Source organism: Oncorhynchus keta, chromosome 28 (assembly GCF_023373465.1).
Source record: "Oncorhynchus keta strain PuntledgeMale-10-30-2019 chromosome 28, Oket_V2, whole genome shotgun sequence".
In the NCBI taxonomy this organism is placed as follows: domain Eukaryota; kingdom Metazoa; phylum Chordata; class Actinopteri; order Salmoniformes; family Salmonidae; genus Oncorhynchus; species Oncorhynchus keta.
This window is the reverse complement of record NC_068448.1, coordinates 63,682,542-63,704,168: the sequence shown is the minus strand read 5'-3', so window position 1 is coordinate 63,704,168 and position 21,627 is coordinate 63,682,542. Positions and strand designations below refer to the sequence as shown.

The 21,627-nt window shown below is 47.7% G+C and overlaps 1 protein-coding gene across 1 annotated transcript in view; it reads left to right on the top strand.

The window, feature by feature from the left end:
- ankrd33ba (ankyrin repeat domain 33ba) overlaps positions 1–18,463 on the top strand; it is a 29,663-nt gene extending 11,200 nt beyond the window's left edge. Inside the window, exons 2-6 of the mRNA XM_052483549.1 lie at positions 12,754–12,883; positions 13,561–13,701; positions 13,878–14,019; positions 14,875–15,073; positions 15,225–18,463. Coding sequence (XP_052339509.1) covers positions 12,754–12,883; positions 13,561–13,701; positions 13,878–14,019; positions 14,875–15,073; positions 15,225–15,776 — 1,164 coding nt within the window. The 3' untranslated portion in view covers positions 15,777–18,463. The remainder of the gene's footprint in view (positions 1–12,753; positions 12,884–13,560; positions 13,702–13,877; positions 14,020–14,874; positions 15,074–15,224) is intronic.
- The last annotated feature ends 3,164 nt before the right edge of the window (positions 18,464–21,627 follow it).

Below are 21,627 nucleotides of genomic sequence, written 5' to 3'. Positions count from 1 at the left end.
AAATTAACAGTAAACATTACACTCACAGAAGTTCCAAAATAATAAAGACACTACATATTATGTCATATTATGTATATATACAGTGTTGTAACGATGTACAAATGGTTAAAGTACAAAAGGTAAAATAAATAAACATAAATATGGGTTGTATTTACAATGGTGTTTGTTCTTCACTGGTTGACCTTTTCTTGTGGCAACAGGTCACAAATCTTGATGCTGTGATGGCACACTGTGGTTTTTCACCCAGTAGATATGGGAGTTTATCAAAATCGGGTTTGTTTTCAAATTCTTTGTGGATCTGTGTAATCTGAGGGACATATGTGTCTCTAATATGGTCATACATTGGGCAGGAGGTTAGGAAGTGCAGCTCAAATTCCACCTCATTTTGTGGGCAGTGAGCACATAGCCTGTCTTCTCTTGAGAGCCAGGTCTGCCTATGGCGGCCTTTCTCAATAGCAAGGCTCATTGAGTCTGTACATAGTCAAAGCTTGCCTTACCTTTGGGTCAGTCACAGTGGTCAGGTATTCTGCCAATGTGTACTCTCTGTTTTTTCATGATTTGGTTGGGTCTTATTGTGTTGCTGTCCTGGGGCTCTGTGGGGTCTCTCTCTCTCTCTCTCTGTGAGGCTGATAGGGCTACGCCTTTCTATTCCTGTCTTTCTATATTCCCAGATATCTATTCTTCTCTCTCTCTCTCTCTCTCTCTCTCTCTCTCTCTCTCTCTATCGGTGCATGCTGGGTGTTTTTGGAGTTTGAGTGTTTGGTGTGGAAAGCTCTATCCTAACTAACTTTCTTGATTCTATTCTTTTCTTTACATGTTATTTTCTATGGTGGAGGGTTAATGCAATATTTGTTTTTAGCGGTATCCAAAGTTTTTTTTTTCAAAGTTAGGGTGGAAGAGGACAGAGTAACGTTCCTGGGGGTTGGAAGGTCTAGTGTGCGCAATGGCTTCTCAGCCTAGCGCGCAGGAGACGCTGTAGAGTTAAGGTGGAGGAGGTTCTGCTCGCGGTCGGTGAACAGGTAGGAGCTGAGTTTATACATTCTGCTTCTAGAATGAACAAAGCTGTGGTTGTGTTCATGAAAAGGGCTAATTTGGTCGGTAGGCTAATTGCTAGCGGAATATTTGTAAGGGATGTGTTGGTGTCAATTTCACCTCTCTCTACACCTTCAACAAGAGTTGTAGTGGCAAATTTGCCTTAGTTTATTACGGATGATCAAATTAGGAAAGAGCTGAGTCGTTTTGGTAAGTTTGCTAGCGGTTTCCGTGTACTGTCAGCAGGTTTTCAGGCAGATGCCGTTAAGCACGTTGTTTCGTTCAGGAGGCAAGTGTTTATGTTTCTGAACAATAATGAGCAACAGCTAAATGTGCATTTTAAAGTGAGGCATGGGGAGGGGCTCTATGCAGGTTTTGCCAGCACAGATAGTCTACGGTGTTTTGAATGTGGGGATTTGGGGCACAAGAGCTTTGCGTGCCCACATAAAGGCCATAGACAAGGGGAGGGTACGAGCGCAAGGGGGGGAAATCGAGGTCAAAATGCAGGGGGTAAGGAGATGCAGACACCAGAGGCTGGGCCTAGTCAGTCTAGAGATGGTGGTGTAGATGAGGCTGGGTCTAGTCAGGCTAGAGATGGTGGAGAAGCAGAGGCTGGGTCTAGTCAGGCTAGAGATGGTGGGGTAGCTGAGGCTGGGCCTAGACATGCTATGGAGGGTGGTGCAGATGATGCTGGGCCGAGTCATGCTATGGAGGGTGGTGCAGATGATACTGCGTCTAGTCAGGTTATTCTAGTGGATGAGGAGAGTATAGTGGGGAAGTGTAAGAGATTAGGGGGGGAGGAGGAGGGTGTCAAGATGAAAAAGAAAAAGGGTATGGACAAAGGCACCATGGAAATGTTGCCTGTTGCTGTGGGTGAGGCCCTAACCAGAGAGAAAGGGCAGGTGGTCAGGGTGGGAGATAGAGAAGAGGAGGAAAGTGAGTCTGAGGAAGAGGATGAGGAGTTATTTTTTTCAGACTCCTCTTCAATTGGCCCGGAGCTGACAGCCAGTCAACCAGAGGGGTCTAAGTACACGTTGAGAGAACTGACAAGGTTCCTGAATGAGACTATGGGGGAAAAAGTTAATCTTGAGGCTTTTTTTCCTGATCCTAGAAAGTTTGTAATATCAGTACAACATGCTATGAGAAATGAGGGGCATGGTGTACTCTCACCCAGGAAACGGTTTAGGTTGAGGAAGTGGGTCACAACAGTGCGTAAAGGTTTACCTTCAGACACTGTTTAAATGTTTAATTTCTTACTGACACTGGGGCTTTTTGAGCTTTGCTATTGGTCTATTTCTCTGCTGGCTTTTCTCCCACTTCTTATGGAGACTCTTCGGGTAGGCTCTCTCAATATAAATGGCGCCAGAGATGCGGGAAAGAGGAGTGTGTTGGGTGAATATGTAAAACAAAACAAAGTACAGGTGTTGTTTCTGCAGGAGACGCATAGTGATGTGGTGAATGAAGTTGATTGGGGGCTCTGGTGGAAAGGGGCAAGTGTGTTGAGCCATGGGACAAATCTTAGTGCAGGGGTGGCAGTCCTTTTTGCACCGGGTCTGGCTGTAAAAATTTGCTCCTCAAAGGAGGTGTGTAGGGGTAGGTTGCTTGTTGTTAAAGCAGAAATTAACAACATGTGTTTTGTCTTTATAAATGTGTATGCGCCTAACACAGGGAGAGAAAGAGGGTTCTATTTGGGAGTCTTAGACAGGAACTCTCACAAGTAGCGCCTGAGGAGACGCTGGTGATCGGAGGTGACTGGAACTGTACAATGGATTTTACAAAAGACAGAAATGGGGAAGAGCCTCATTCAGTGTCAGTGGGAGTGTTAAGGGACATCTTTAATCAGTTTGACCTAGTGGATGTTTGGAGAACTAAACATCCAAACACAAGACAGTATACGTGGGTGAAGGTTTTTGGGGCTAGGGTGAGTGCAGCTCGACTTGATCGTTTTACATGTCCAGGAATCAGAGCAATAGGCTGCTGGGTGCTACCATTCTCCCAGTGGGGTTTCGGATCACCACATAACCATGGCTCGGCTGTCTATTTCACCAGGGCCCCGGCAGGCATCTTATTGGAAGTTCAATGTAAAGCTCTTACAAGATGCCACTTTTTGCTCAGGTTTCCAGACTTTTTGGGAAAGATGGGGGCAGCGAAGAGAGGAGTATGAGTCTCTGAGTCAATGGTGGGATGTGGGGAAAGTGCAAATTCGGCTTTTCTCTCAACAGTACACAGCTCTCTCATCTTCAGAGGCTAGGAGAGTATTGGGGGAACTAGAGCGGTGTATTAGTGAGATGGAGGTAGAGATGGTGGGGCAAGGCAATGTAGGCCTCCAGGCTAACTTAGCCGAATTACGTAGGGACCTGGGCAGTTTTTTCCAGGTTAAAGCAAAGGGAGCACTTGTAAGAGCTAGGTTCTCCATGCTCAAGGAGATGGATGCTCCCAGCTCCTTCTTCTTTGGTTTGGAAAGACAGAGCAGTGAAGCCAAGGGTATGCATTGTCTACGGCTGTCTGATGGGCGGGTGACCTCTGTGGTGGGGGAGATGCCTGAGCGGACTGTGGAGTTTTATATTGAATTGTATAGGGCAGAAATGTGTGATCCTATGTGTGCTCAGGTCTTGTTCGCAGGACTCCCTAAGCTCTCTCGGGCACAGAGGGATGAAATGGACATTCCTCTGTTGTCACATGAACTGGCAGAGGCAGTAACCCAGATGTCCCCCGGTCGTGCACCCGGGGTCGATGGACTTCCAGTGGAATTTTACAAAAAATTCTGGGGAACAATTGGACAGGATTTCTTTTGCGTGTTGCGAGAATGCGTCGGGGTAGGAGAGTTGCCGATGAGCTGCCGTCGGGCGGCTCTGACTCTCCTGCCCAAAAAAAAATGCTTGCCGCTGACTTTCGACGGGGACTTGTGTGAACTTAAGAACTGGAGGCCTGTGGCATTACTCTGTGCGGACTACAAGATTTTTGCCAAGGTCCTCTCTAACAGACTGAAGTCCCATCTGGACTCTATAATACACAAGGACCAGACATATTGTGTACCGGGACGCTCAATCACGGACAACTTGTTCTTGATTAGGGACATGTTGGACTTGTCGAGAGGTTCTAATGTGAACTTTGGACTGGTCTCTTTAGATCAAGAGAAGGCTTTTGATAGAGTGGATCATGAGTATCTGTTTAATGCGATGTCTGTGTTTGGGTTTGGGAAGAGTTTTGTGACCTGTGTGAAGCTGTTGTATGCTGGGGCGTCATGTATGGTTAATGTGGGAGGGGGCTCAGTAGGCCAGTCTGGGTGAGACGGGGCATTAGACAAGGATTCCCTCTATCTGGGCAGCTGTACACACTAGCCATTGAGCCTTTTTAGGACTGCTACGCAGGAGACTGCGGGGAGTGTGCTGGACAGGCATGGATGTGGTGACAGGAATAGCAGTCTCAGCATATGCAGATGATGTTTCTGTGATGGTCAGGGATGGGCAAGATATGCAGGAACTAGAGACCAGTCTGAAGGTGTACGAGGGAGCTTCATCAGCTACGGTAAACTGGGGAAGGAGCAAAGCTCTGTTATGTGGGGCATGGGGGATAGGGCTCCTCCTCTGCTTCCAGGGGTTTGCAGTGGGGTTGTGAAGGGCTTAAAGTGTTGGGGGTGTACCTGGGCTCGGAGAGGTGGGTCAGCAAGAACTGGGAGGGGCTGACACAGGCAGTGGTGTCAAGACTGGCCAGGTGGAGGTGGCTCCTGTCCCAAGTGTCATATAGAGGGAGGGTGCTGATAATCAACAACCTGGTGGCATCTTCCTTGTGGCATAAACTGGCTGTCCTCAACCCCCCCGCCAGTCTGCTTGCAGACCTGCAACGCAAGCTGGTGGATTTTTTTTGGTCGGGACATCACTGGCTGAAGGCAGCGGTTCTGTACATGACCGTCCACGAAGGAGGACAGGGCCTGGTGGAACTGGAGAGCAGGATGGCTGCTTTCCGACTAAAGGCGGTGCAGAGACTGCTGTACCACACTGATGTTGGCTGGAGGGAACCAGCATGCGCGCTGCTGAGGAGAGCTGGCGGATTAGGGTTGGACCGGCAGCTGTTCCTCATGAAGCTGGAGAGGCTGAGTACAGCAGGTCTCTCAGAGTTTTACTCTGCGGTGCTGAGGGCCTGGCAGCTGCTAAGGCCCACACGAGAAGGGGGTGTGGAGCCTGGGCAGTGGGTGTGGGAGGAGCCCATCTTCCACAACCCAGCCATCCCTTTGAGATCGGTTCAGTCGGCCACCCTGCAGAGGAAACTGATGGCAGGGGGTTTACAAAGGCTGGGTGACCTGAGACTGCTGGGAGAGGAGGGGTGGAAAACCCCGGAGGTCTTGGCGCAACAAACAGGAATAACGTCTCTTAGGCTGCTGGAGAGATCCGGGAATTGGGCAGGGGTGTCCTTTCTGTCAAATGAAAGAAACTGTAATTCATGTGTTTTCTGTGTGCACCAGGTTAATGCCATTAATGTCTCTGTTGGAATGTCTGGGTGACAGGTTGGGGGTGGTTTTTGCTGTTGGGATGTTTATTATGGGATACAGGTATTCGAGTAAGGAGAAAGAAAAATGTGTTTTGTTGAATTTTCTGTTTGCTCAGGCAAAGTTAGCTATTTGGCTAACAAGGAGGAACAGGGTCAAAGGTGGGGGGATAACAGACCCTTTACTACTGTTTAATGGGATGGTCTCTGCGCGCCTTAGGGTTGAGTTTGAGTTCTATAAAATGATCAAATGTGTGGAGATGTTTGAGGAGATATGGTGTGTTGGGGGGGCTGTCTGTATTGCTGGGGAAGATGTTTTGGATATACGGTTGTAGGAGAGGGTTTTTGTGTATGGTGATTTGTATCATGTGGTAGATGGAAAGGTGAGTATGGTACATGTATGCAGTACAGGATATATTTTTATTTTTTTTATTTTAGGAGTGGGGGGGTGAATCCACTACAGAACATAGTGCTAGGGCTGGGGTCAACCTAAATCCACTACAGAACATAGTGCTAGGGCTGGTGTCAACCTCAATCCACTACAGAACATAGTGCTAGGGCTGGTATCAACCTCAATCCACTACAGAACATAGTGCTAGGGCTGGGGTCAACCTCAATCCACTACAGAACATAGTGCTAGGGCTGGGGTCAACCTCAATCCACTACAGAACATAGTGCTAGGGCTGGGGTCAACCTCAATCCACTACAGAACATAGTGCTAGGGCTGGGGTCAACCTCAATCCACTACAGAACATAGTGCTAGGGCTGGGGTCAACCTCAATCCACTACAGAACATAGTGCTAAGGCTGGGGTCAACCTCAATCCACTACAGAACATAGTGCTAAGGCTGGGGTCAACCTCCATCCACTACAGAACATAGTGCTAAGGCTGGGGTCAACCTAAATCCACTACAGAACATAGTGCTAAGGCTGGGGTCAACCTAAATCCACTACAGAACATAGTGCTAAGGCTGGGGTCAACCTCAATCCACGACAGAACATAGTGCTAAGGCTGGGGTCAACCTCAATCCACTACAGAACATAGTGCTAGGGCTGGGGTCAACCTCAATCCACTACAGAACATAGTGCTAAGGCTGGGGTCAACCTAAATCCACTACAGAACATAGTGCTAGGGCTGGTATCAACCTCAATCCACTACAGAACATAGTGCTAGGGCTGGTATCAACCTCAATCCACTACAGAACATAGTGCTAGGGCTGGGGTCAACCTCAATCCACTACAGAACATAGTGCTAAGGCTGGGGTCAACCTCAATCCACTACAGAACATAGTGCTAAGGCTGGGGTCAACCTCAATCCACTACAGAACATAGTGCTAAGGCTGGGGTCAACCTCAATCCACTACAGAACATAGTGCTAAGGCTGGGGTCAACCTCAATCCACTACAGAACATAGTGCTAAGGCTGGGGTCAACCTCAATCCACTATAGAACATAGTGCTAGGGCTGGGGTCAACCTCAATCCACTACAGAACATAGTGCTAAGGCTGGGGTCAACCTAAATCCACTGCAGAACATAGTGCTAAGGCTGGGGTTAACCTAAATCCACTACAGAACAGATTAGGATTTAGGGAGGACAAACAAGTTAATATTGCCTTAAGAATAATGGTTTAACAACAAGCCTGCACTTTTACTCTACATTTAAAAAAAGAAAAACTTCAGCGCAGCTATTTTGATGGTGAGGTACAGTATGTGAAAAGGCATTATTTCACACACACATCCATTGTCTCACTTTGAGTTTTTCCAGGAATTCCTGATTATACACCACACAAATCACTTAAGTCAAACACGCACGCACGCACGCACGCACACACACACACACACTTTCCATGGAAGTACCTCTCAGGCTGATTATTTCAGTAGGGTTTAGCCTGCTGTTTCTGTTCTCTCTATAGGCTTGTGTGTGTGTGTGTGTGTGTGTGTGTGTGTGTGTGTGTGTGTGTGTGTGTGTGTGTGTGTGTGTGTGTGTGTGTGTGTGTGTGTGTGTGTGTGTGTGTGTGTGTGTGTGTGTGTGTGTGTGTGTGTGTGTGTGTGTGTGTGTGGTCATTCACACTCTACTAGCTAGAATGAAAGAAAGAAAGGACAGCCAAACACATGTGTTGCACAATCAATTGAGTGGCATAGAGTAGAAGAGTTTGTTTCCCAAGCTTGTTAAAGCCACTCTGAGAGCCTGTACACACACACACACACACTACACACTTAACAGCCTATGAGTTTGAACTTTCAGCTCGCATTAACAATACTGCCAGCTTAATACACACACACACCTACACACACCTCCACCTACACACACACACACACACCTCCACCTACATACACACACACACACACACACACACACACACACACACACACACACACACACACACACACACACACACACACACACACACACACACACACACACACACACACACACACACACACACACACCTCCACCTACCTACATACACACACGCACACATAGATACACATATGCTCAACCTGTTGCTTTAAACCATCACCTCTCATTAACTGCAGGTTAATACAGGCCAGCACACACTCCATCTCAGTCAGGATTAACACTCTTAAAGGAGCTGCACTTCTCCTGGTTATCTTTTCTACTGTTGTCTAACATATCATTTTCACTAATTGACCCACTAGAAAGAATAGCCCAAGTTTGCTGTCTCTATGGTGTTGTCCTTTATGTCTAATATCTCTCCTATCCTTTTTCATTTCTCTGTCTCCTCTCATCTCTCATCCTCTCTCCTTCCCCTCTCTCCTTCCCCTCTCTCTCCTTCCCCTCTCTCTCCTTCCCCTCTCTCTCCTTCCCCTCTCTCTCCTTCCCCCCTCTCTCCTTCCCCTCTCTCATTCCCCTCTCTCCTTCCCCTCTCTCCTTCCCCTCTCTCTCCTTTCCCTCTCAACCTTCCCCTCTCAACCTTCCCCTCTCAACCTTCCCCTCTCTCTCCTTCCCCTCTCTCTCCTTCCCCCCTCTCTCCTCCCCCTCTCTCTCCTTCCCCCCTCTCTCTCCTTCCCCCCTCTCTCCTCCCCCTCTCTCTCCTTCCCCCCTCTCTCCTTGCCCTCTCTCTCCTTCTCCTCTCTCCTTCCTTTCTCTCTCCTTCCTCTCTCTCTCCTTCCCCTCTCTCCCCTTCCCCTCTCTCTCCTTCCCCTCTCTCCTTCCCCTCTCTGTCCTTCCCCTCTCTCTCCTTCCCCTCTCTCTCCTTCCCCCTCTCCCCTTTCCCTCTCTCTCCTTCCCCTCTCTCCTTCCCCTCTCTCCTTCCCCTCTCTCCTTCCCCTCTCTTTCCTTCCCCTCTCTCTCCTTCCCCTCTCTCTCCTTCCCCTCTCTCCTTCCCCTCTCTGTCCTTCCCCTCTCTCCTTCCCCTCTCTCTCCTTCCCCCTCTCCTTCTCCTTCCCCCTCTCTCCTTCCCCCTCTCTCTTTCCCCTCTCTCCTTCCCCTCTCTCTACTTCCCCTCGCTCCTTCCTTTCTCTCTCCTTCCCCTCTCTCTCCTTCCCCTCTCTCTCCTTCCCCCTCTCTCCCTCCCCTCTCTCTCCTTCCCCTCTCTCTCCTTCACCTCTCTCTCCTTCCCCCTCTCTCCTTCCCCTCTCTCTCCCTCCCCCCTCTCTCCTTCCCCTCTCTCTCCTTCCACTCTCTCTCCTTCCCCTCTCTCCTTCCCCTCTCTTTCCACCCTCTCTCCTTCCTTTCTCTCTCCTTCCTTTCTCTCTCCTTCCCCTCTCTCTCCTTCCCCTCTCTTTCCTTTCCCTCTCTTTCCTTTCCCTCTCTCCTTCCCCTCTCTCTCCTTCCCCTCTTTCTCCTTCCCCTCTTTCTCCTTCCCCCTCTCTCCTTCCCCTCTCTCTCCTTCCCCTCTCCCCTTCCCCTTTCTCTCCTTTCCCTCTCTCTCCTTCCCCTCTCTCCTTCCCCTCTCTCTCTCCTTCCCCTCTCTCCTTCCCCTCTCTCCCCTTCCCCTCTCTCCCCTTCCCCTCTCTCTCCTTCCCCTCTCTCCTTCCCCTCTCTCTCCTTCCCCTCTCGCTCCTTCCCCCCTCTCTCCTTCCCCCTCTCTCTTTCCCCTCTCTCCTTCCTTTCTCTCTCCTTCCCCTCTCTCTCCTTCCCCTCGCTCCTTCCTTTCTCTCTCCTTCCCCTCTCTCTCCTTCCCCTCTCTCTCCTTCCCCTCTCTCCTTCCCCTCGCTCTCCTTCCCCTCTCTCTCCTTCCCCTCTCTCTCCTTCCCCTCTCTCTCCTTCCCCCTCTCTCCTTCCCCCCTCTCTCCTTCCCCTCTCTCTCCTTCCCCCCTCTCTCTCCTTCCCCTCTCTCTCCTTCCCCTCTCTCTCCTTCCCCTCTCTCTCCTTCCCCTCTCTCCTTCCCCTCTCTCCTTCCACCCTCTCTCCTTCCACCCTCTCTCCTTCCTTTCTCTCTCCTTCCTTTCTCTCTCCTTCCCCTCTCTCTCCTTCCCCTCTCTCTCCTTCCCCTCTCTTTCCTTTCCCTCTCTCCTTCCCCTCTCTCTCCTTCCCCTCTTTCTCCTTCCCCTCTTTCTCCTTCCCCCTCTCTCCTTCCCCTCTCTCTCCTTCCCCTCTCCCCTTCCCCTTTCTCTCCTTTCCCTCTCTCTCCTTCCCCTCTCCCCCCCCTCTCTCTCTCCTTCCCCTCTCTCCTTCCCCTTTCTCTCCTTCCCCTCTCTCTCCTTCCCCTCTCTCTCCTTCCCCTCTCTCTCCTTTCCCTCTCTCTCCTTTCCCTCTCTCTCCTTTCCCTCTCTCCTTCCCCTCTCACGCCTTCCTCTCTCCTTCCCCTCTCTCCTTCCCCTCTCTCTCCTTCCCCTCTCTCTGCTTCCCCTCTCTCTCCTTCCCCTCTCTCTGCTTCCCCTCTCTCTCCTTCCCCTCTCTCTCCTTCCCCTCTCTCTGCTTCCCCCCTCTCTCCTTCCTTTCTCTCTCCTTCCTTTCTCTCTCCTTCCCCTCTCTCTCCTTCCCCTCTCTCCTTTCTCTCGCTCCTTCCCCTCTCTCTCCTTCCCCTCTCTCCTTCCCCCCTCTCCTTCCTCTCTCTCCTTCCTCTCTCTCTGGCATTAAAGTTGCTTGTTTTGGCTGATGAAGTGTTGACCTTCCGGAAAACACTGGGACATTTACAGGAGATTCCAAGCTGTGTACACACACACACACACACACACTCACACACGCACACACAGGTTGCACTGGCATTCCAAAAACACGGCACATCAGAAAAAGGAATTTTCCACAAGGATCAAAGTTCTGTTTTAATAGCAAACAAAACTTCTGAAATATTTACTGAATGATATTGGTTTTGGACCATGCATACAGGCCTCCTGTTGTCGTCTAACCTCCATGACACTGGCTCGGATATCATATGTTTCCCAGTTAGGCAACAGAACTGAACTTCTCATTCAGCCATCTTCATACATTCCATAGTGTGTGGCGGATTTTGGCTCTGTCAGCTAGATGGGCCTGTTCATCAACTAATTTTCACTTGCAGAAAGACATGGAGGCTCAAACACACACACACACACAGACACAAACAGACATACACACACACACAGTGGCCTTCCCAGAACAGGAGTAGTCACCTCAGTGCTACAGGTAGAGAGGGTAGGAGGGAGAAACAGAGTTGTATTTAGTAGAAGACAGAACAGTGAGACACTTGTTCTGAGACTAAACAGTCTCTCTCTCTTTCTCTCTCCCCTGCTCTCTCTCTCTCTCTCCCCCTGCTCTCTCTCTCTCTCCCTCCCTCCCCCTGCTCTGTCTCTCCCTCCCTCCCCCCTGCTCTCTCTCTCTCTCTCCCTCACTCCCCCCTACTCGCTCTCTCTCTCTCTCCCCTGCTCTCTCTCTCTCTCCCCCCTGCGCTCTCTCTCTCTCTCTCTGTCTGTCTCTCCCTCTCCCTCTCTCTCTCTCTCTCTCTCTCTCTCTCTCTCTCTCTCTCTCTCTCCTCCCCCTGCTCTCTCTCTTCCCTGCTCTCTCCCTCCCTCCCCTGCTCTCTCTCTCTCTCTCTCTCTCTCTCTCTCTCTCTCTCTCTCTCTCTCTCTCTCTCCCTGCTCTCTCTTTCTCTCTCTCTGTCTCTCTGTCTCTGTCTACCCCTCTTTCTCTCTCTCTCTCTCGCTCTTTCTCCCCACCCACTCTCTCTCCCCATCTCTCTCTCGCTCTTTCTCCCCATCTCTCTCTCGCTCTTTCTCCCCACCCTCTCTCTCTCCCCATCTCTTTCTCCCCACCCTCTCTCTCTCCCCATCTCTCTCTCTTCTCCCTCTCTCTTTCACGCTCTCGCTCTCCCCCCCCTCTCTATCTATCTCACTCTCCCCATCTCTCGCCCACGCTCTCTCTTCCCATCTCTATCTCTCTCTCTCTCTTCTCCCCCGCTCTCTCTATTGCTCTCTCTCTCCCATTTTCTCACTCCCTCTCTCCCCCCCCTCTCTCTCTCCATCTCTCTCCCTCTCTTCCATCCCTCTCTCTCCCCCATCTCTCGTGCTCTCGCTCTTTCTCTCTCCCCCTCTCGCTCTCTCTCTCTCTCTCTCCCTCCCCCCTGCTCTCTCTCTTCCCTGCTCTCTCCCTCCCTCCCCCTGCTCTCTCTCTCTCTCTCTCTCTCTCTCTCTCTCTCTCTCTCCCCTGCTCTCTCTTTCTCTCTCTCTGTCTCTCTCTCTCTGTCTCTGTCTCTGTCTACCCCTCTTTCTCTCTCTCTCTCTCTCTCTCTACCCCTCTCTCTCTCTCTCTCTCTCTCGCTCTTTCTCCCCATCTCTCTCTCGCTCTTTCTCCCCACCCTCTCTCTCTCCCCATCTCTCTTTCTCCCCCCACCCTCTCTCTCTCCCCCTCTCTCTCTCTTCTCCCTCTCTCTTTCACGCTCTCGCTCCCCCCCCCCCTCTCTATCTATCTCACTCTCCCCATCTCTCGCCCACGCTCTCTCTTCCCATCTCTATCTCTCTCTCTCTTCTCCCCCGGTCTCTCTATTGCTCTCTCTCTCCCATTTTCTCACTCCCTCTCTCCCCCCCCTCTCTCTCTCCATCTCTCTCCTCTCTTCCATCCCTCTCTCTCCCCCATCTCTCGTGCTCTCGCTCTTTCTCTCTCCCCCTCTCGCTCTCTCTCTCCCCTCCCCCTCTCTCTCCCCATCTCTCGCTCTCTCTTTCTCTCTCCTCTCTCTCTCCTCTCTCTGTCTCCCCATCCCCCCCCTCTCACTCTCTCTCCCCTTCCTCTCTATCTCTCTCTCCCCCCATCGCTCTCTCCCCATCGCTCACTCTTTCTCTCTCTCGCTCTCCCTCAGACGGGACTAATGGTGGCGTGTTACCAGGGTTACGTTGATGTTGTCATAGCGCTGGCCCAGTGTTCTCACCTGGATGTCAACTGGCAGGACAAGGAGGGGAACACTGCCCTCATCACCGCTGCCCAGGCAGGTAGGACACACACACACCTACACACTCACCCGCATGCGCGTACACACACACACACACCAAAAAGGTTCACTTTATCTCTCTCTTACCCTCATTCCTCTCTCTTTCCCTCATTCCTCTCTCTCCCTCATTCCTCTCTCTTTCCCTCATTCCTCTCTATTTCCCTCATTCCTCTCTCTCCCTCATTCCTCTCTCTTTCCCTCATTCCTCTCTCTTTCCCTCATTCCTCTCTCTTTCCCTCATTCCTCTCTCTCTCCCTCATTCCTCTCTCTCTCCCTCATTCCTCTCTCTCTCACTCATTCCTCTCTCTCACTCATTCCTCTCTCTCCCTCATTCCTCTCTCTTTCCCTCATTCCTCTCTCTCTCCCTCATTCCTCTCTCTCTCCCTCATTCCTCTCTCTCTCCCTCATTCCTCTCTCTTTCCCTCATTCCTCTCTCTTTCCCTCATTCCCCTCCTTTCCCTCATTCCTCTCTCTCCCTCATTCCTCTCTCTCTCCCTCATTCCCCTCTCTCTCCCTCATTCCTCTCTCTTTCCCTCATTCCTCTCTCTTTCCCTCATTCCCCTCCTTTCCCTCATTCCTCTCTCTCTCCCTCATTCCTCTCTCTCTCCCTCATTCCTCTCTCTCTCCCTCATTCCTCTCTCTTTCCCTCATTCCCCTCCTTTCCCTCCCTTCCTCCAGGTCACATAATGATCAGTAACTACCTGTTGAACTACTTCCCTGGTCTGGACATAGAGAGGAGGAACTGTCATGGCTTCACTGCTCTGATGAAGGCTGCTATGCAGGGCAAGGTGGAGTGTGTACGAGCCCTGATGCTAGCAGGTACTTACACAGATGGACACAAACAAATTACTTTACTTTCACTTATATTTCAATATTTAACATCAAACAGTAACTTCTAGCATGAATAACATCTACCACCAGTAAGGTGATATCTTCAGGATGTCGTCATACATTTTTCTCCTCATGCCTTTCCTTCTCCTCCTCTCCTCTGTAAGGAGCTGACATGGAGACGAGAGACTTTGGTCGTAAGCTGACCTCCAGAGAGTGGGCGCTCTTCACGGGACGCTACGAAACCGCCTGGGCCATGACACGCCTCCTCTCCCGACCCTGTCCTTATCAACTGTGTGACGCTTACAGGTAGACTCAACTTTATGAGTAATGTTGATGAATGATGAGGATGACAATAATGATGATGGTGAGGATGATAATGATGTTGATGGTGATGATGATAATAATGATGGTGATATTGATGAGGATGATAATGATGGTGATGAGGATGATAATAATGATGATGGTGATGAGGATGATAATAATGATGATGGTGATGAGGATGATAATAATGATGATGGTGATGAGGATGATAATAATGATGATGGTGATGAGGATGATAATAATGATGATGGTGATGAGGATGATAATAATGATGATGGTGATGAGGATGATAATAATGATGATGGTGATGAGGATGATAATAATGATGATGGTGATGAGGATGATAATAATGATGATGGTGATGAGGATGATAATAATGATGATGGTGATGAGGATGATAATAATGAAGATGGTGATGAGGATGATAATAATGATGATGGTGATGAGGATGATAATAATGATGATGGTGATGAGGATGATAATAATGATGATGGTGATGAGGATGATAATAATGATGATGGTGATGAGGATGATAATAATGATGATGGTGATGAGGATGATAATAATGATGATGGTGATGGTGGTATTGATGAGGATGTTGTTGGTGGTGGTGACGATTCTTATTATCATTATATAATGTCATCGATATAATTGAATATTGTTATATTTCCAATCGTATTATTTCCTAATCTGATATTATTGTTACGGTCCAGAGTGGCCCCAGCTGGTTTCTCTAATAGCTAATGCCCCGGTGGCTGTGTGTAGCTTGACATACTTCATAGAGTACTACCACTATTACTAGCTAAGTCATTATATTCATGTAATTGTATTATTTTCCAGTCCAGAGTGGCCTCAGCTGGCGTCTCTAGTATCTAAGGCCCGGGAGCCTCGAGGCTGTATGCAGCGTATATCAGACACCATACGGAACGCTCTGACATTCGCTAACATCACAGAGCCTGACGACGAAGGAGTCTTAGATCACCTAGTCACCGTGACAACAGCCCTAGGGAGCCCCTTTGTGGCGCTGGCGTGTACCACCGTGAGTTAGAAACTTCTGTTTCTTCTTCCTTCCTCTTTTTCACTGTCTACTATTTAACCTTTCTCTCTGTGTTTGTCACTCCCTCTCTCTGGCTTTATGTTCTCATTGCTCCCTCCCCCTCCTTATGTATACCTTTGTTGTTACCCTCTAGGTGTGTCCGTCAAGCCCGCCCTGCGTGGGTAAACGTCGTCACTCCGTCCCAGAGATCCTCCGACGCCAACGGGCCAAAGAACTGAAAACCCAGAACCCTGAGAGGCTCGACGACCACCGCAAACTCTTCCAGAATTCACGGGTCACTCTGGTGCCTAAACCTCCAAAGGATCGGCGGTCCAGCCTCCCATCGCAGAACAAAAGCCCCACCACGACTAACCCTAACCTGGGTACGGTGTCTGGGTCTGGGGCCGTTTCCTCGGTGGCCCTGCGTAGAGCTAGCCTGCTGCCTCTGGGTATGGTGAGACGTAGTAGTGTACGGCCAGGGCTGTCCATTCCCAAGGTGAGAATCACTAAGGCCCCAACACCAACCTATGAACCTGAGAGAGTCCGCAGGAAGAGCAGCTTTAAAGATGGTGGGGGCAACTTCCTGCAGCTCCCAAAGTGGAGGTATAAAGAACTGAAGGAGGAGAGGAAGAGAGCGGAGGAGGCAGAGAGGAGGAGGGTGGAGGTGGCCACGAGACGGCACCTGGCTGTCGGGAAGAGGAAATGACACCACAAGAGGAAGTGATGTCACTCCACCCTTTCCTCCACTGTTGCCAGGCCAGTAGATAGTGTTCAGAGGGGGTTGGATACTTGAAATGTTTGATGTTAACTTATTTTCGTATTTATTTCGCTTTCTTTGGAGTAAAAGTGACTGCGCTTTATTTTGTCATGCATTTCCTTCACAAAATCAGCAGTATTTTAATAGGGTGATTTCTGTATTACCTGGCACTTACCCAGATTACAAACCCATATGACCTGACTGAGTACAGAATGTTTCACTGATATATCTGACACATCACAAATGGAAACTTTCTTGCCTAAAATGACACAATAAGCGTCGGGGAAGGGTTTGAATGGGACAAATAAGAAGAGTTAGCCTATAAAACCATTGAGTAAGCCTACCAGCATGTCAAACTGATTTACCGCCAAAGATAAACATAAGCTTTATTTTATAAGCAATGGCATTTGTCTGAGCAATAATAGTTTATTTTTAGATAGGCACCATTGTATGTTTATATTGGCTTTTTGAAAGCTTTTTTAATTCTGTGAATGTATTTTGCATATAGATTGTACCTTAGAGCATTGGGCCAGTAACCGAAAGGTTACTGGATCGAATCCCCAAGCGGACAAGGTAAAGATCTGTTGTTCTGCCCCTGAGCAAGGCAGTTAACCCACTGTTCCCCGGGCGCCGAAGACGTGGATGTGGATTATGGCAGCACCTCCACACCTCTCTGATTCAGAGGGGTTGGGTTAAATGCAGAAGACATTTCAGTTGAATGCATAGGTATCCCCCTTTCGTCAGGTATTTTCAATAAGAGATATAAAGGTGGCTTTTTTTAATCACTTTATTTTCTACTAAAGTAGACATATTAAGAGAATGTGAATGAAATGGTTTTCAAAGTCTGAAAGAAATATCCCAACACTACACTGTTGTGATGTGACACTTATGGGCTCTAGTCAGTCCGTATCGCTGAAAGCATTACGGATTATGTGAGACATTTTAAGGTCATTTCCGATTGAGCCGACAAATGCAGTGTAAACCGTGAATGCAGCCGCTGCTAATACGAGAACATTGCTTTTGCATCACTTCCATGATACGGATTTAATAGAGCGCATTATCTAGCATGTGGGGGGGGGGGGAAACTGGAACAAAATCCTGAAATGTTTGCATGTTATGAATGAGATCTACATATTGCTACACTGACCTCAGATCAGAGTGCTTAATACAAACGTGTACTTCGATGACAATAAGACAGAACAGAGGTCATAAGAGTAAGGAACCATGTATTCCATGTAACTTGGTTCAGACATTTAATAGAAAATAATTGAAGAAAATAGCTGAAGGTATGAACATAAACAGCAACTGGAAAGCACTGATATTATATTATTATGGTAGGGATTGAAGAGAAGATCATTTCACCGTAATAACCCCAAGGACAGGACAGGAAGCTTTAAGTGCAATCTTCAAGTGTGTCTAATAGCCATGGTGATCAGTTGCTGTGGCGTTACCAGGGGGCAGTAGTTGGCCAAATAATAATTTCTGTAAATAAATGGAGCGGGCTATGCAGGAGTGGAACACTGAATGCTTCCCAGTGGAAGGTAATCTTAACTTGAAAATGACAAAGTGCATATTTAGACTCCAGACATATCGCTAAACACTCTAGCCAAATTCTGTTTGCCCCATCTCCTCAAAGTGTTCACTGGTGGAAACTCTCTAAACACTCTGCTTATACAGTTGAAGTCAGAAGTTTACATACACTTAGGTTGGAGTCATTAAAACTCATTTTTCCAACCACTCCACAAATTTGTTAACAAACTATAGTTTTGGCAGGTTGGTTAGGACAGCTACTTTGTGCATGACAGAAGTCATTTTTTCAACAATTGTTTAGACAGATTTTTTTCACTGTATCACAATTCCAGTGGGTCAGAAGTTTACATACACTAAGTTGACTGTGCCTTTAAACAGCTTGGAAAATTCCATAAAATGATGTCATGGCTTTAGAAACATCTGATAGGCTAATTGACATCATTTGAGTCAATTGGAGGTGTTCCTGTGGATGTATTTCAAGGCCTACCTTCAAACTCAGTGCTTCTTAACTTGACATCATGGGGAAATCAGCCAAGACCTCAGAGAAAAATTGTAGACCTTCACAAGTCTGGTTCATCCTTGTGAGCAATTTCCAAATGCCTTAAGGTACTACGTTCATCTGTACAAACAATAGTACGCAAGTATAAACACCATGGGACCACACAGCCTTCATACCGCTCAGGAAGGAGACGCCTTCTGTCTCCTAGAGATTAACGTACTTTGGTGTGAAAAGTGCAAATCAATCCCAGAACAACAGCAAAGGCCCTTGTGACATTTCAAATTCTTAAAATAAAGTGGGGATCCTAACTGACCTACGACAGGGCATTTTTACTAGGATTAAATATCAGGAATTGTAAAGAACTGAGTTTAAATGTATTTCGCTAAGATGTATGTAAACTTCCGACTTCAACTGTATTTTTAGTTGATGTGTGAACAAGTGTCCACATCTCTCAGGAACCCACACTGTTTTACAGATTCACTACATGTTTACAACACTTTTGGTTTGAGTGGTGATGGAACCACAAGGGGACCAAAAATATCCAGGCCAAATATTCTACAGAACTCTTGTTTTATGGTGAATAAAACCCAAACTGTTTTACAAGCTCTACTGTTTGTGTGTGTTTGCATAGTTTCCTGATAAGTACCAGGTAACAGCCAGTGGAAACAGGCATGTAAAACCCATTGTTTTAAAGGGAGAGGGATAGGCTATAGACAAAGCCTTCAGATAATATTGAGGTCACTCTTTTGAGCAGCTGCTGTCTGAGATGGTTACCTGAGATTATAAACCCTGAGATGTGGTCAGCACTTCTGTCAGCCTGGAAAATCTCCCTCTGCAAATCCACCTCCTAACAACGGATTTAAAATCAGATTAGCCAAAACCCAATCCTATCCAGAGCAGGGGTAGGAAACACAAGTTGGTACACTCTGCTGGAAGACAGGGGTATTGCAGGCCACACTCATGGTATTGCAGGCTAGGCTCAATTCACTCTATGAAAGAGACGTGATCACTGATTTAGGAAATTAGCATGATAAGCATTTAGAAATAAGCATAAAACCTATTTTATCTGGTCTTTAGTCCTTAAGGATGAGTGCTCATGAGGGAATGGAAAGAAGAGGGCTTGTAGAATATTAGGACATAGCATCAGTATCAGAGTAGAGGTCTATATCAGTAGTACTTTGTGTCAAGCTCACACACAGTTCTGTCCACCCTATCAGATGTCAGATAGCCCTGTGTTTGTGTAAAGAAACATGCAGGCCTTGACCAGAGAGACTGTTGTAACTGCTTTCAAGACAAAGTTCACAGACAATGTTAGGGTTAGAGTTGAGACTAGGATTAGGGTTGAACCATGTGGTCATGAAGCTAGGGTTAGGGTTGAGACTAGGATTAGGGTTGAACCATGTAGTCATGAAGCTAGGGTTAGGGTTGAGACTAGGATTAGGGTTGAACCATGTGGTCATGAAGCTAGGGTTAGGGTTGAGACTAGGGTTAGGGTTGAACCATGTGGCCATAAAGATAGGGTTAGAGTTGAGACTAGGATTAGGGTTGAACCAGGATGTGGACAGGAAGTTAGGGTTGAGGGTTAGCGTTGAACCGAGATGTGGATATGAAGCTATGGTTAGGGTTGAACCAGGATGTGGACATAAAGCTAGGGTTAGGGCTGAGACTAGGGTTATGGTTGAGGCAAGGGTTAGGGTTGAACCAGGATGTGGACATAAAGCTAGGGTTAGGGCTGAGACTAGGGTTAGGGTTGAGACTAGGGTTAGGGCTGAGACTAGGGTTAGGGCTGAGACTAGGGTTATGGTTGAGGCAAGGGTTCCCGCTAAGCACCTCTTTTCTGCTCCTATTCCTGTCTTCAATTCCTAAAAATCCACCCATAGCCACTAAGCACCATATGGAGATGTGAAAGGAATGGAAAGGTATCGGGAATCTGGTTGAGGTAAAGGAGGGCAGAGAGATGGAGGGGATAGGAGAGAGAGGGAGGGGTGTAGCTTGTGTTCATACCATGTTGTATAGATAGTATATGTAGATTGTGTTTCATACTGTTGTGTAGATAATACAGTGTCTTTAGAAAGTATTCACACCCCTTGAATATTTCCATATTTTGTTGTGTTACAGCCTGAATTGAAAATGTATTAAATTTAAAACAAAAATCTGACCATAATGTCAAAGTTAATTTCACTATATATCCAAAAGTATGTGGACACACTTTCAAATGAGTGGATTCTGCTATTTCAGCCACACCAATTGCTGACAGGAGAATAAATTGGTGCTCACAGCCAAACAATCTCCATAGACAAACAATGGCAGTAGAATGGCCTTACTGAAAAGCTCAGTGAAATTCAACGTGGCACAGTCATAGGATGCCACCTTTCCAACAAGTCAGTTGGACAAATTTCTGTCCTGCTAGAGCTGCCAGGGCAACTAAGTGCTGTTATTGTGAAGTGGAAACGTCTAAGGGCAACAGCAGCCTCAGTTGCAACACTCACAACAGAGTTCAAAACTGCCTCTGAAAGCAATGTCAGCACAAGAATTGTTTGTTGGGAGCTTCATGAAATGGGTTTCCATGGCCGTACACAAGCCTAAGATCACCATGAGCAATGCGAAGCATCGGTGTAAAGCTCACCGCCATTGGACTCCGGAGCAGCGGAAACGCGTTCTCTGCAGTGATGAATCACACTTCACCACCTGGCAGTCCAACAGACGAATCTGGGTTTGGTGGATGCCAGGAGAACGCTACCTGCTCTACTGAATAGTGCCCACTGTAAAGTGTGGTGGAGGAGGAATAATGGTTTGGGCTAGGCCCCTTAGTTTCAGTGAAGGGAAATCTTAACGCTACAGCATACAATGACATTCTAGACGATTCTGTGCTTCCAAGTTTGTGGCAAGTTCGGGAAAGGCCCTTTCCTGTTTCAGCATGACAATGCCCCCGTGCAATAAGTCAGGTCCATACAGAAATGGACTGTTGAGATTGGTGTGGAAGAATTTGACCCCACCGAACACCTTTGGGATGTATTTGAACGCCGACTGCGAGCCAGGCCTTAATCGCCCAACATCAGTGCCCGACCTCACTACTGCTCGTGGCTGAATGGAAGCAAGTCCCCGCAGTAATGTTCCAACATCTAGTGGAAAGCCTTTCCAGAAGAGTGGAGGCTGTTATAGCAGCAAAGGGGGGGGACCAACTCCATATTAATGCCCATGATTTTGGAATGAGATGTTCGACGAGCAGGTGTCCACATACACCACACTACCAAAAGTATGTCCAACATTTTTTAAATGAACTATAAATGAAAAGCTGAAATGTCAAGTCAAGTATTCAACCCTTGTTATTGTAAGTCTAAATTAGTTCAAAACTAAAAATGTGCTTAACATGTCACATAAGTTGCATGGACTCACTGTGTGCAATAATAGTGTTTAGTGACTACATCATATTTGTACGCCACACATACAATTATGAGTCGAGCAGTGAATTTCAAACAGATTCAACCAAAGACCAGGGAGGTTTTCCAATGCCTCGCAAGGAACGGCACCTATTGGTAGATGGGTAAAAACACGGTGAAGGTAATGATTACACTTTGGATGGGGTATCAATACACCCAGTCACTACAAAGATACAGGCGTCCTTCCTAGGTTGCAGGAGAGGGAGGAAACCATTCAGGGATTTCACCTTGAGGCAAATAGTGACTTCAAAACAGTTACAGAGTTTAATGGCTGTTATACGAGAAAACTGAGGATGGATCAACATTATAGTAACTCCACAATACTAACCTA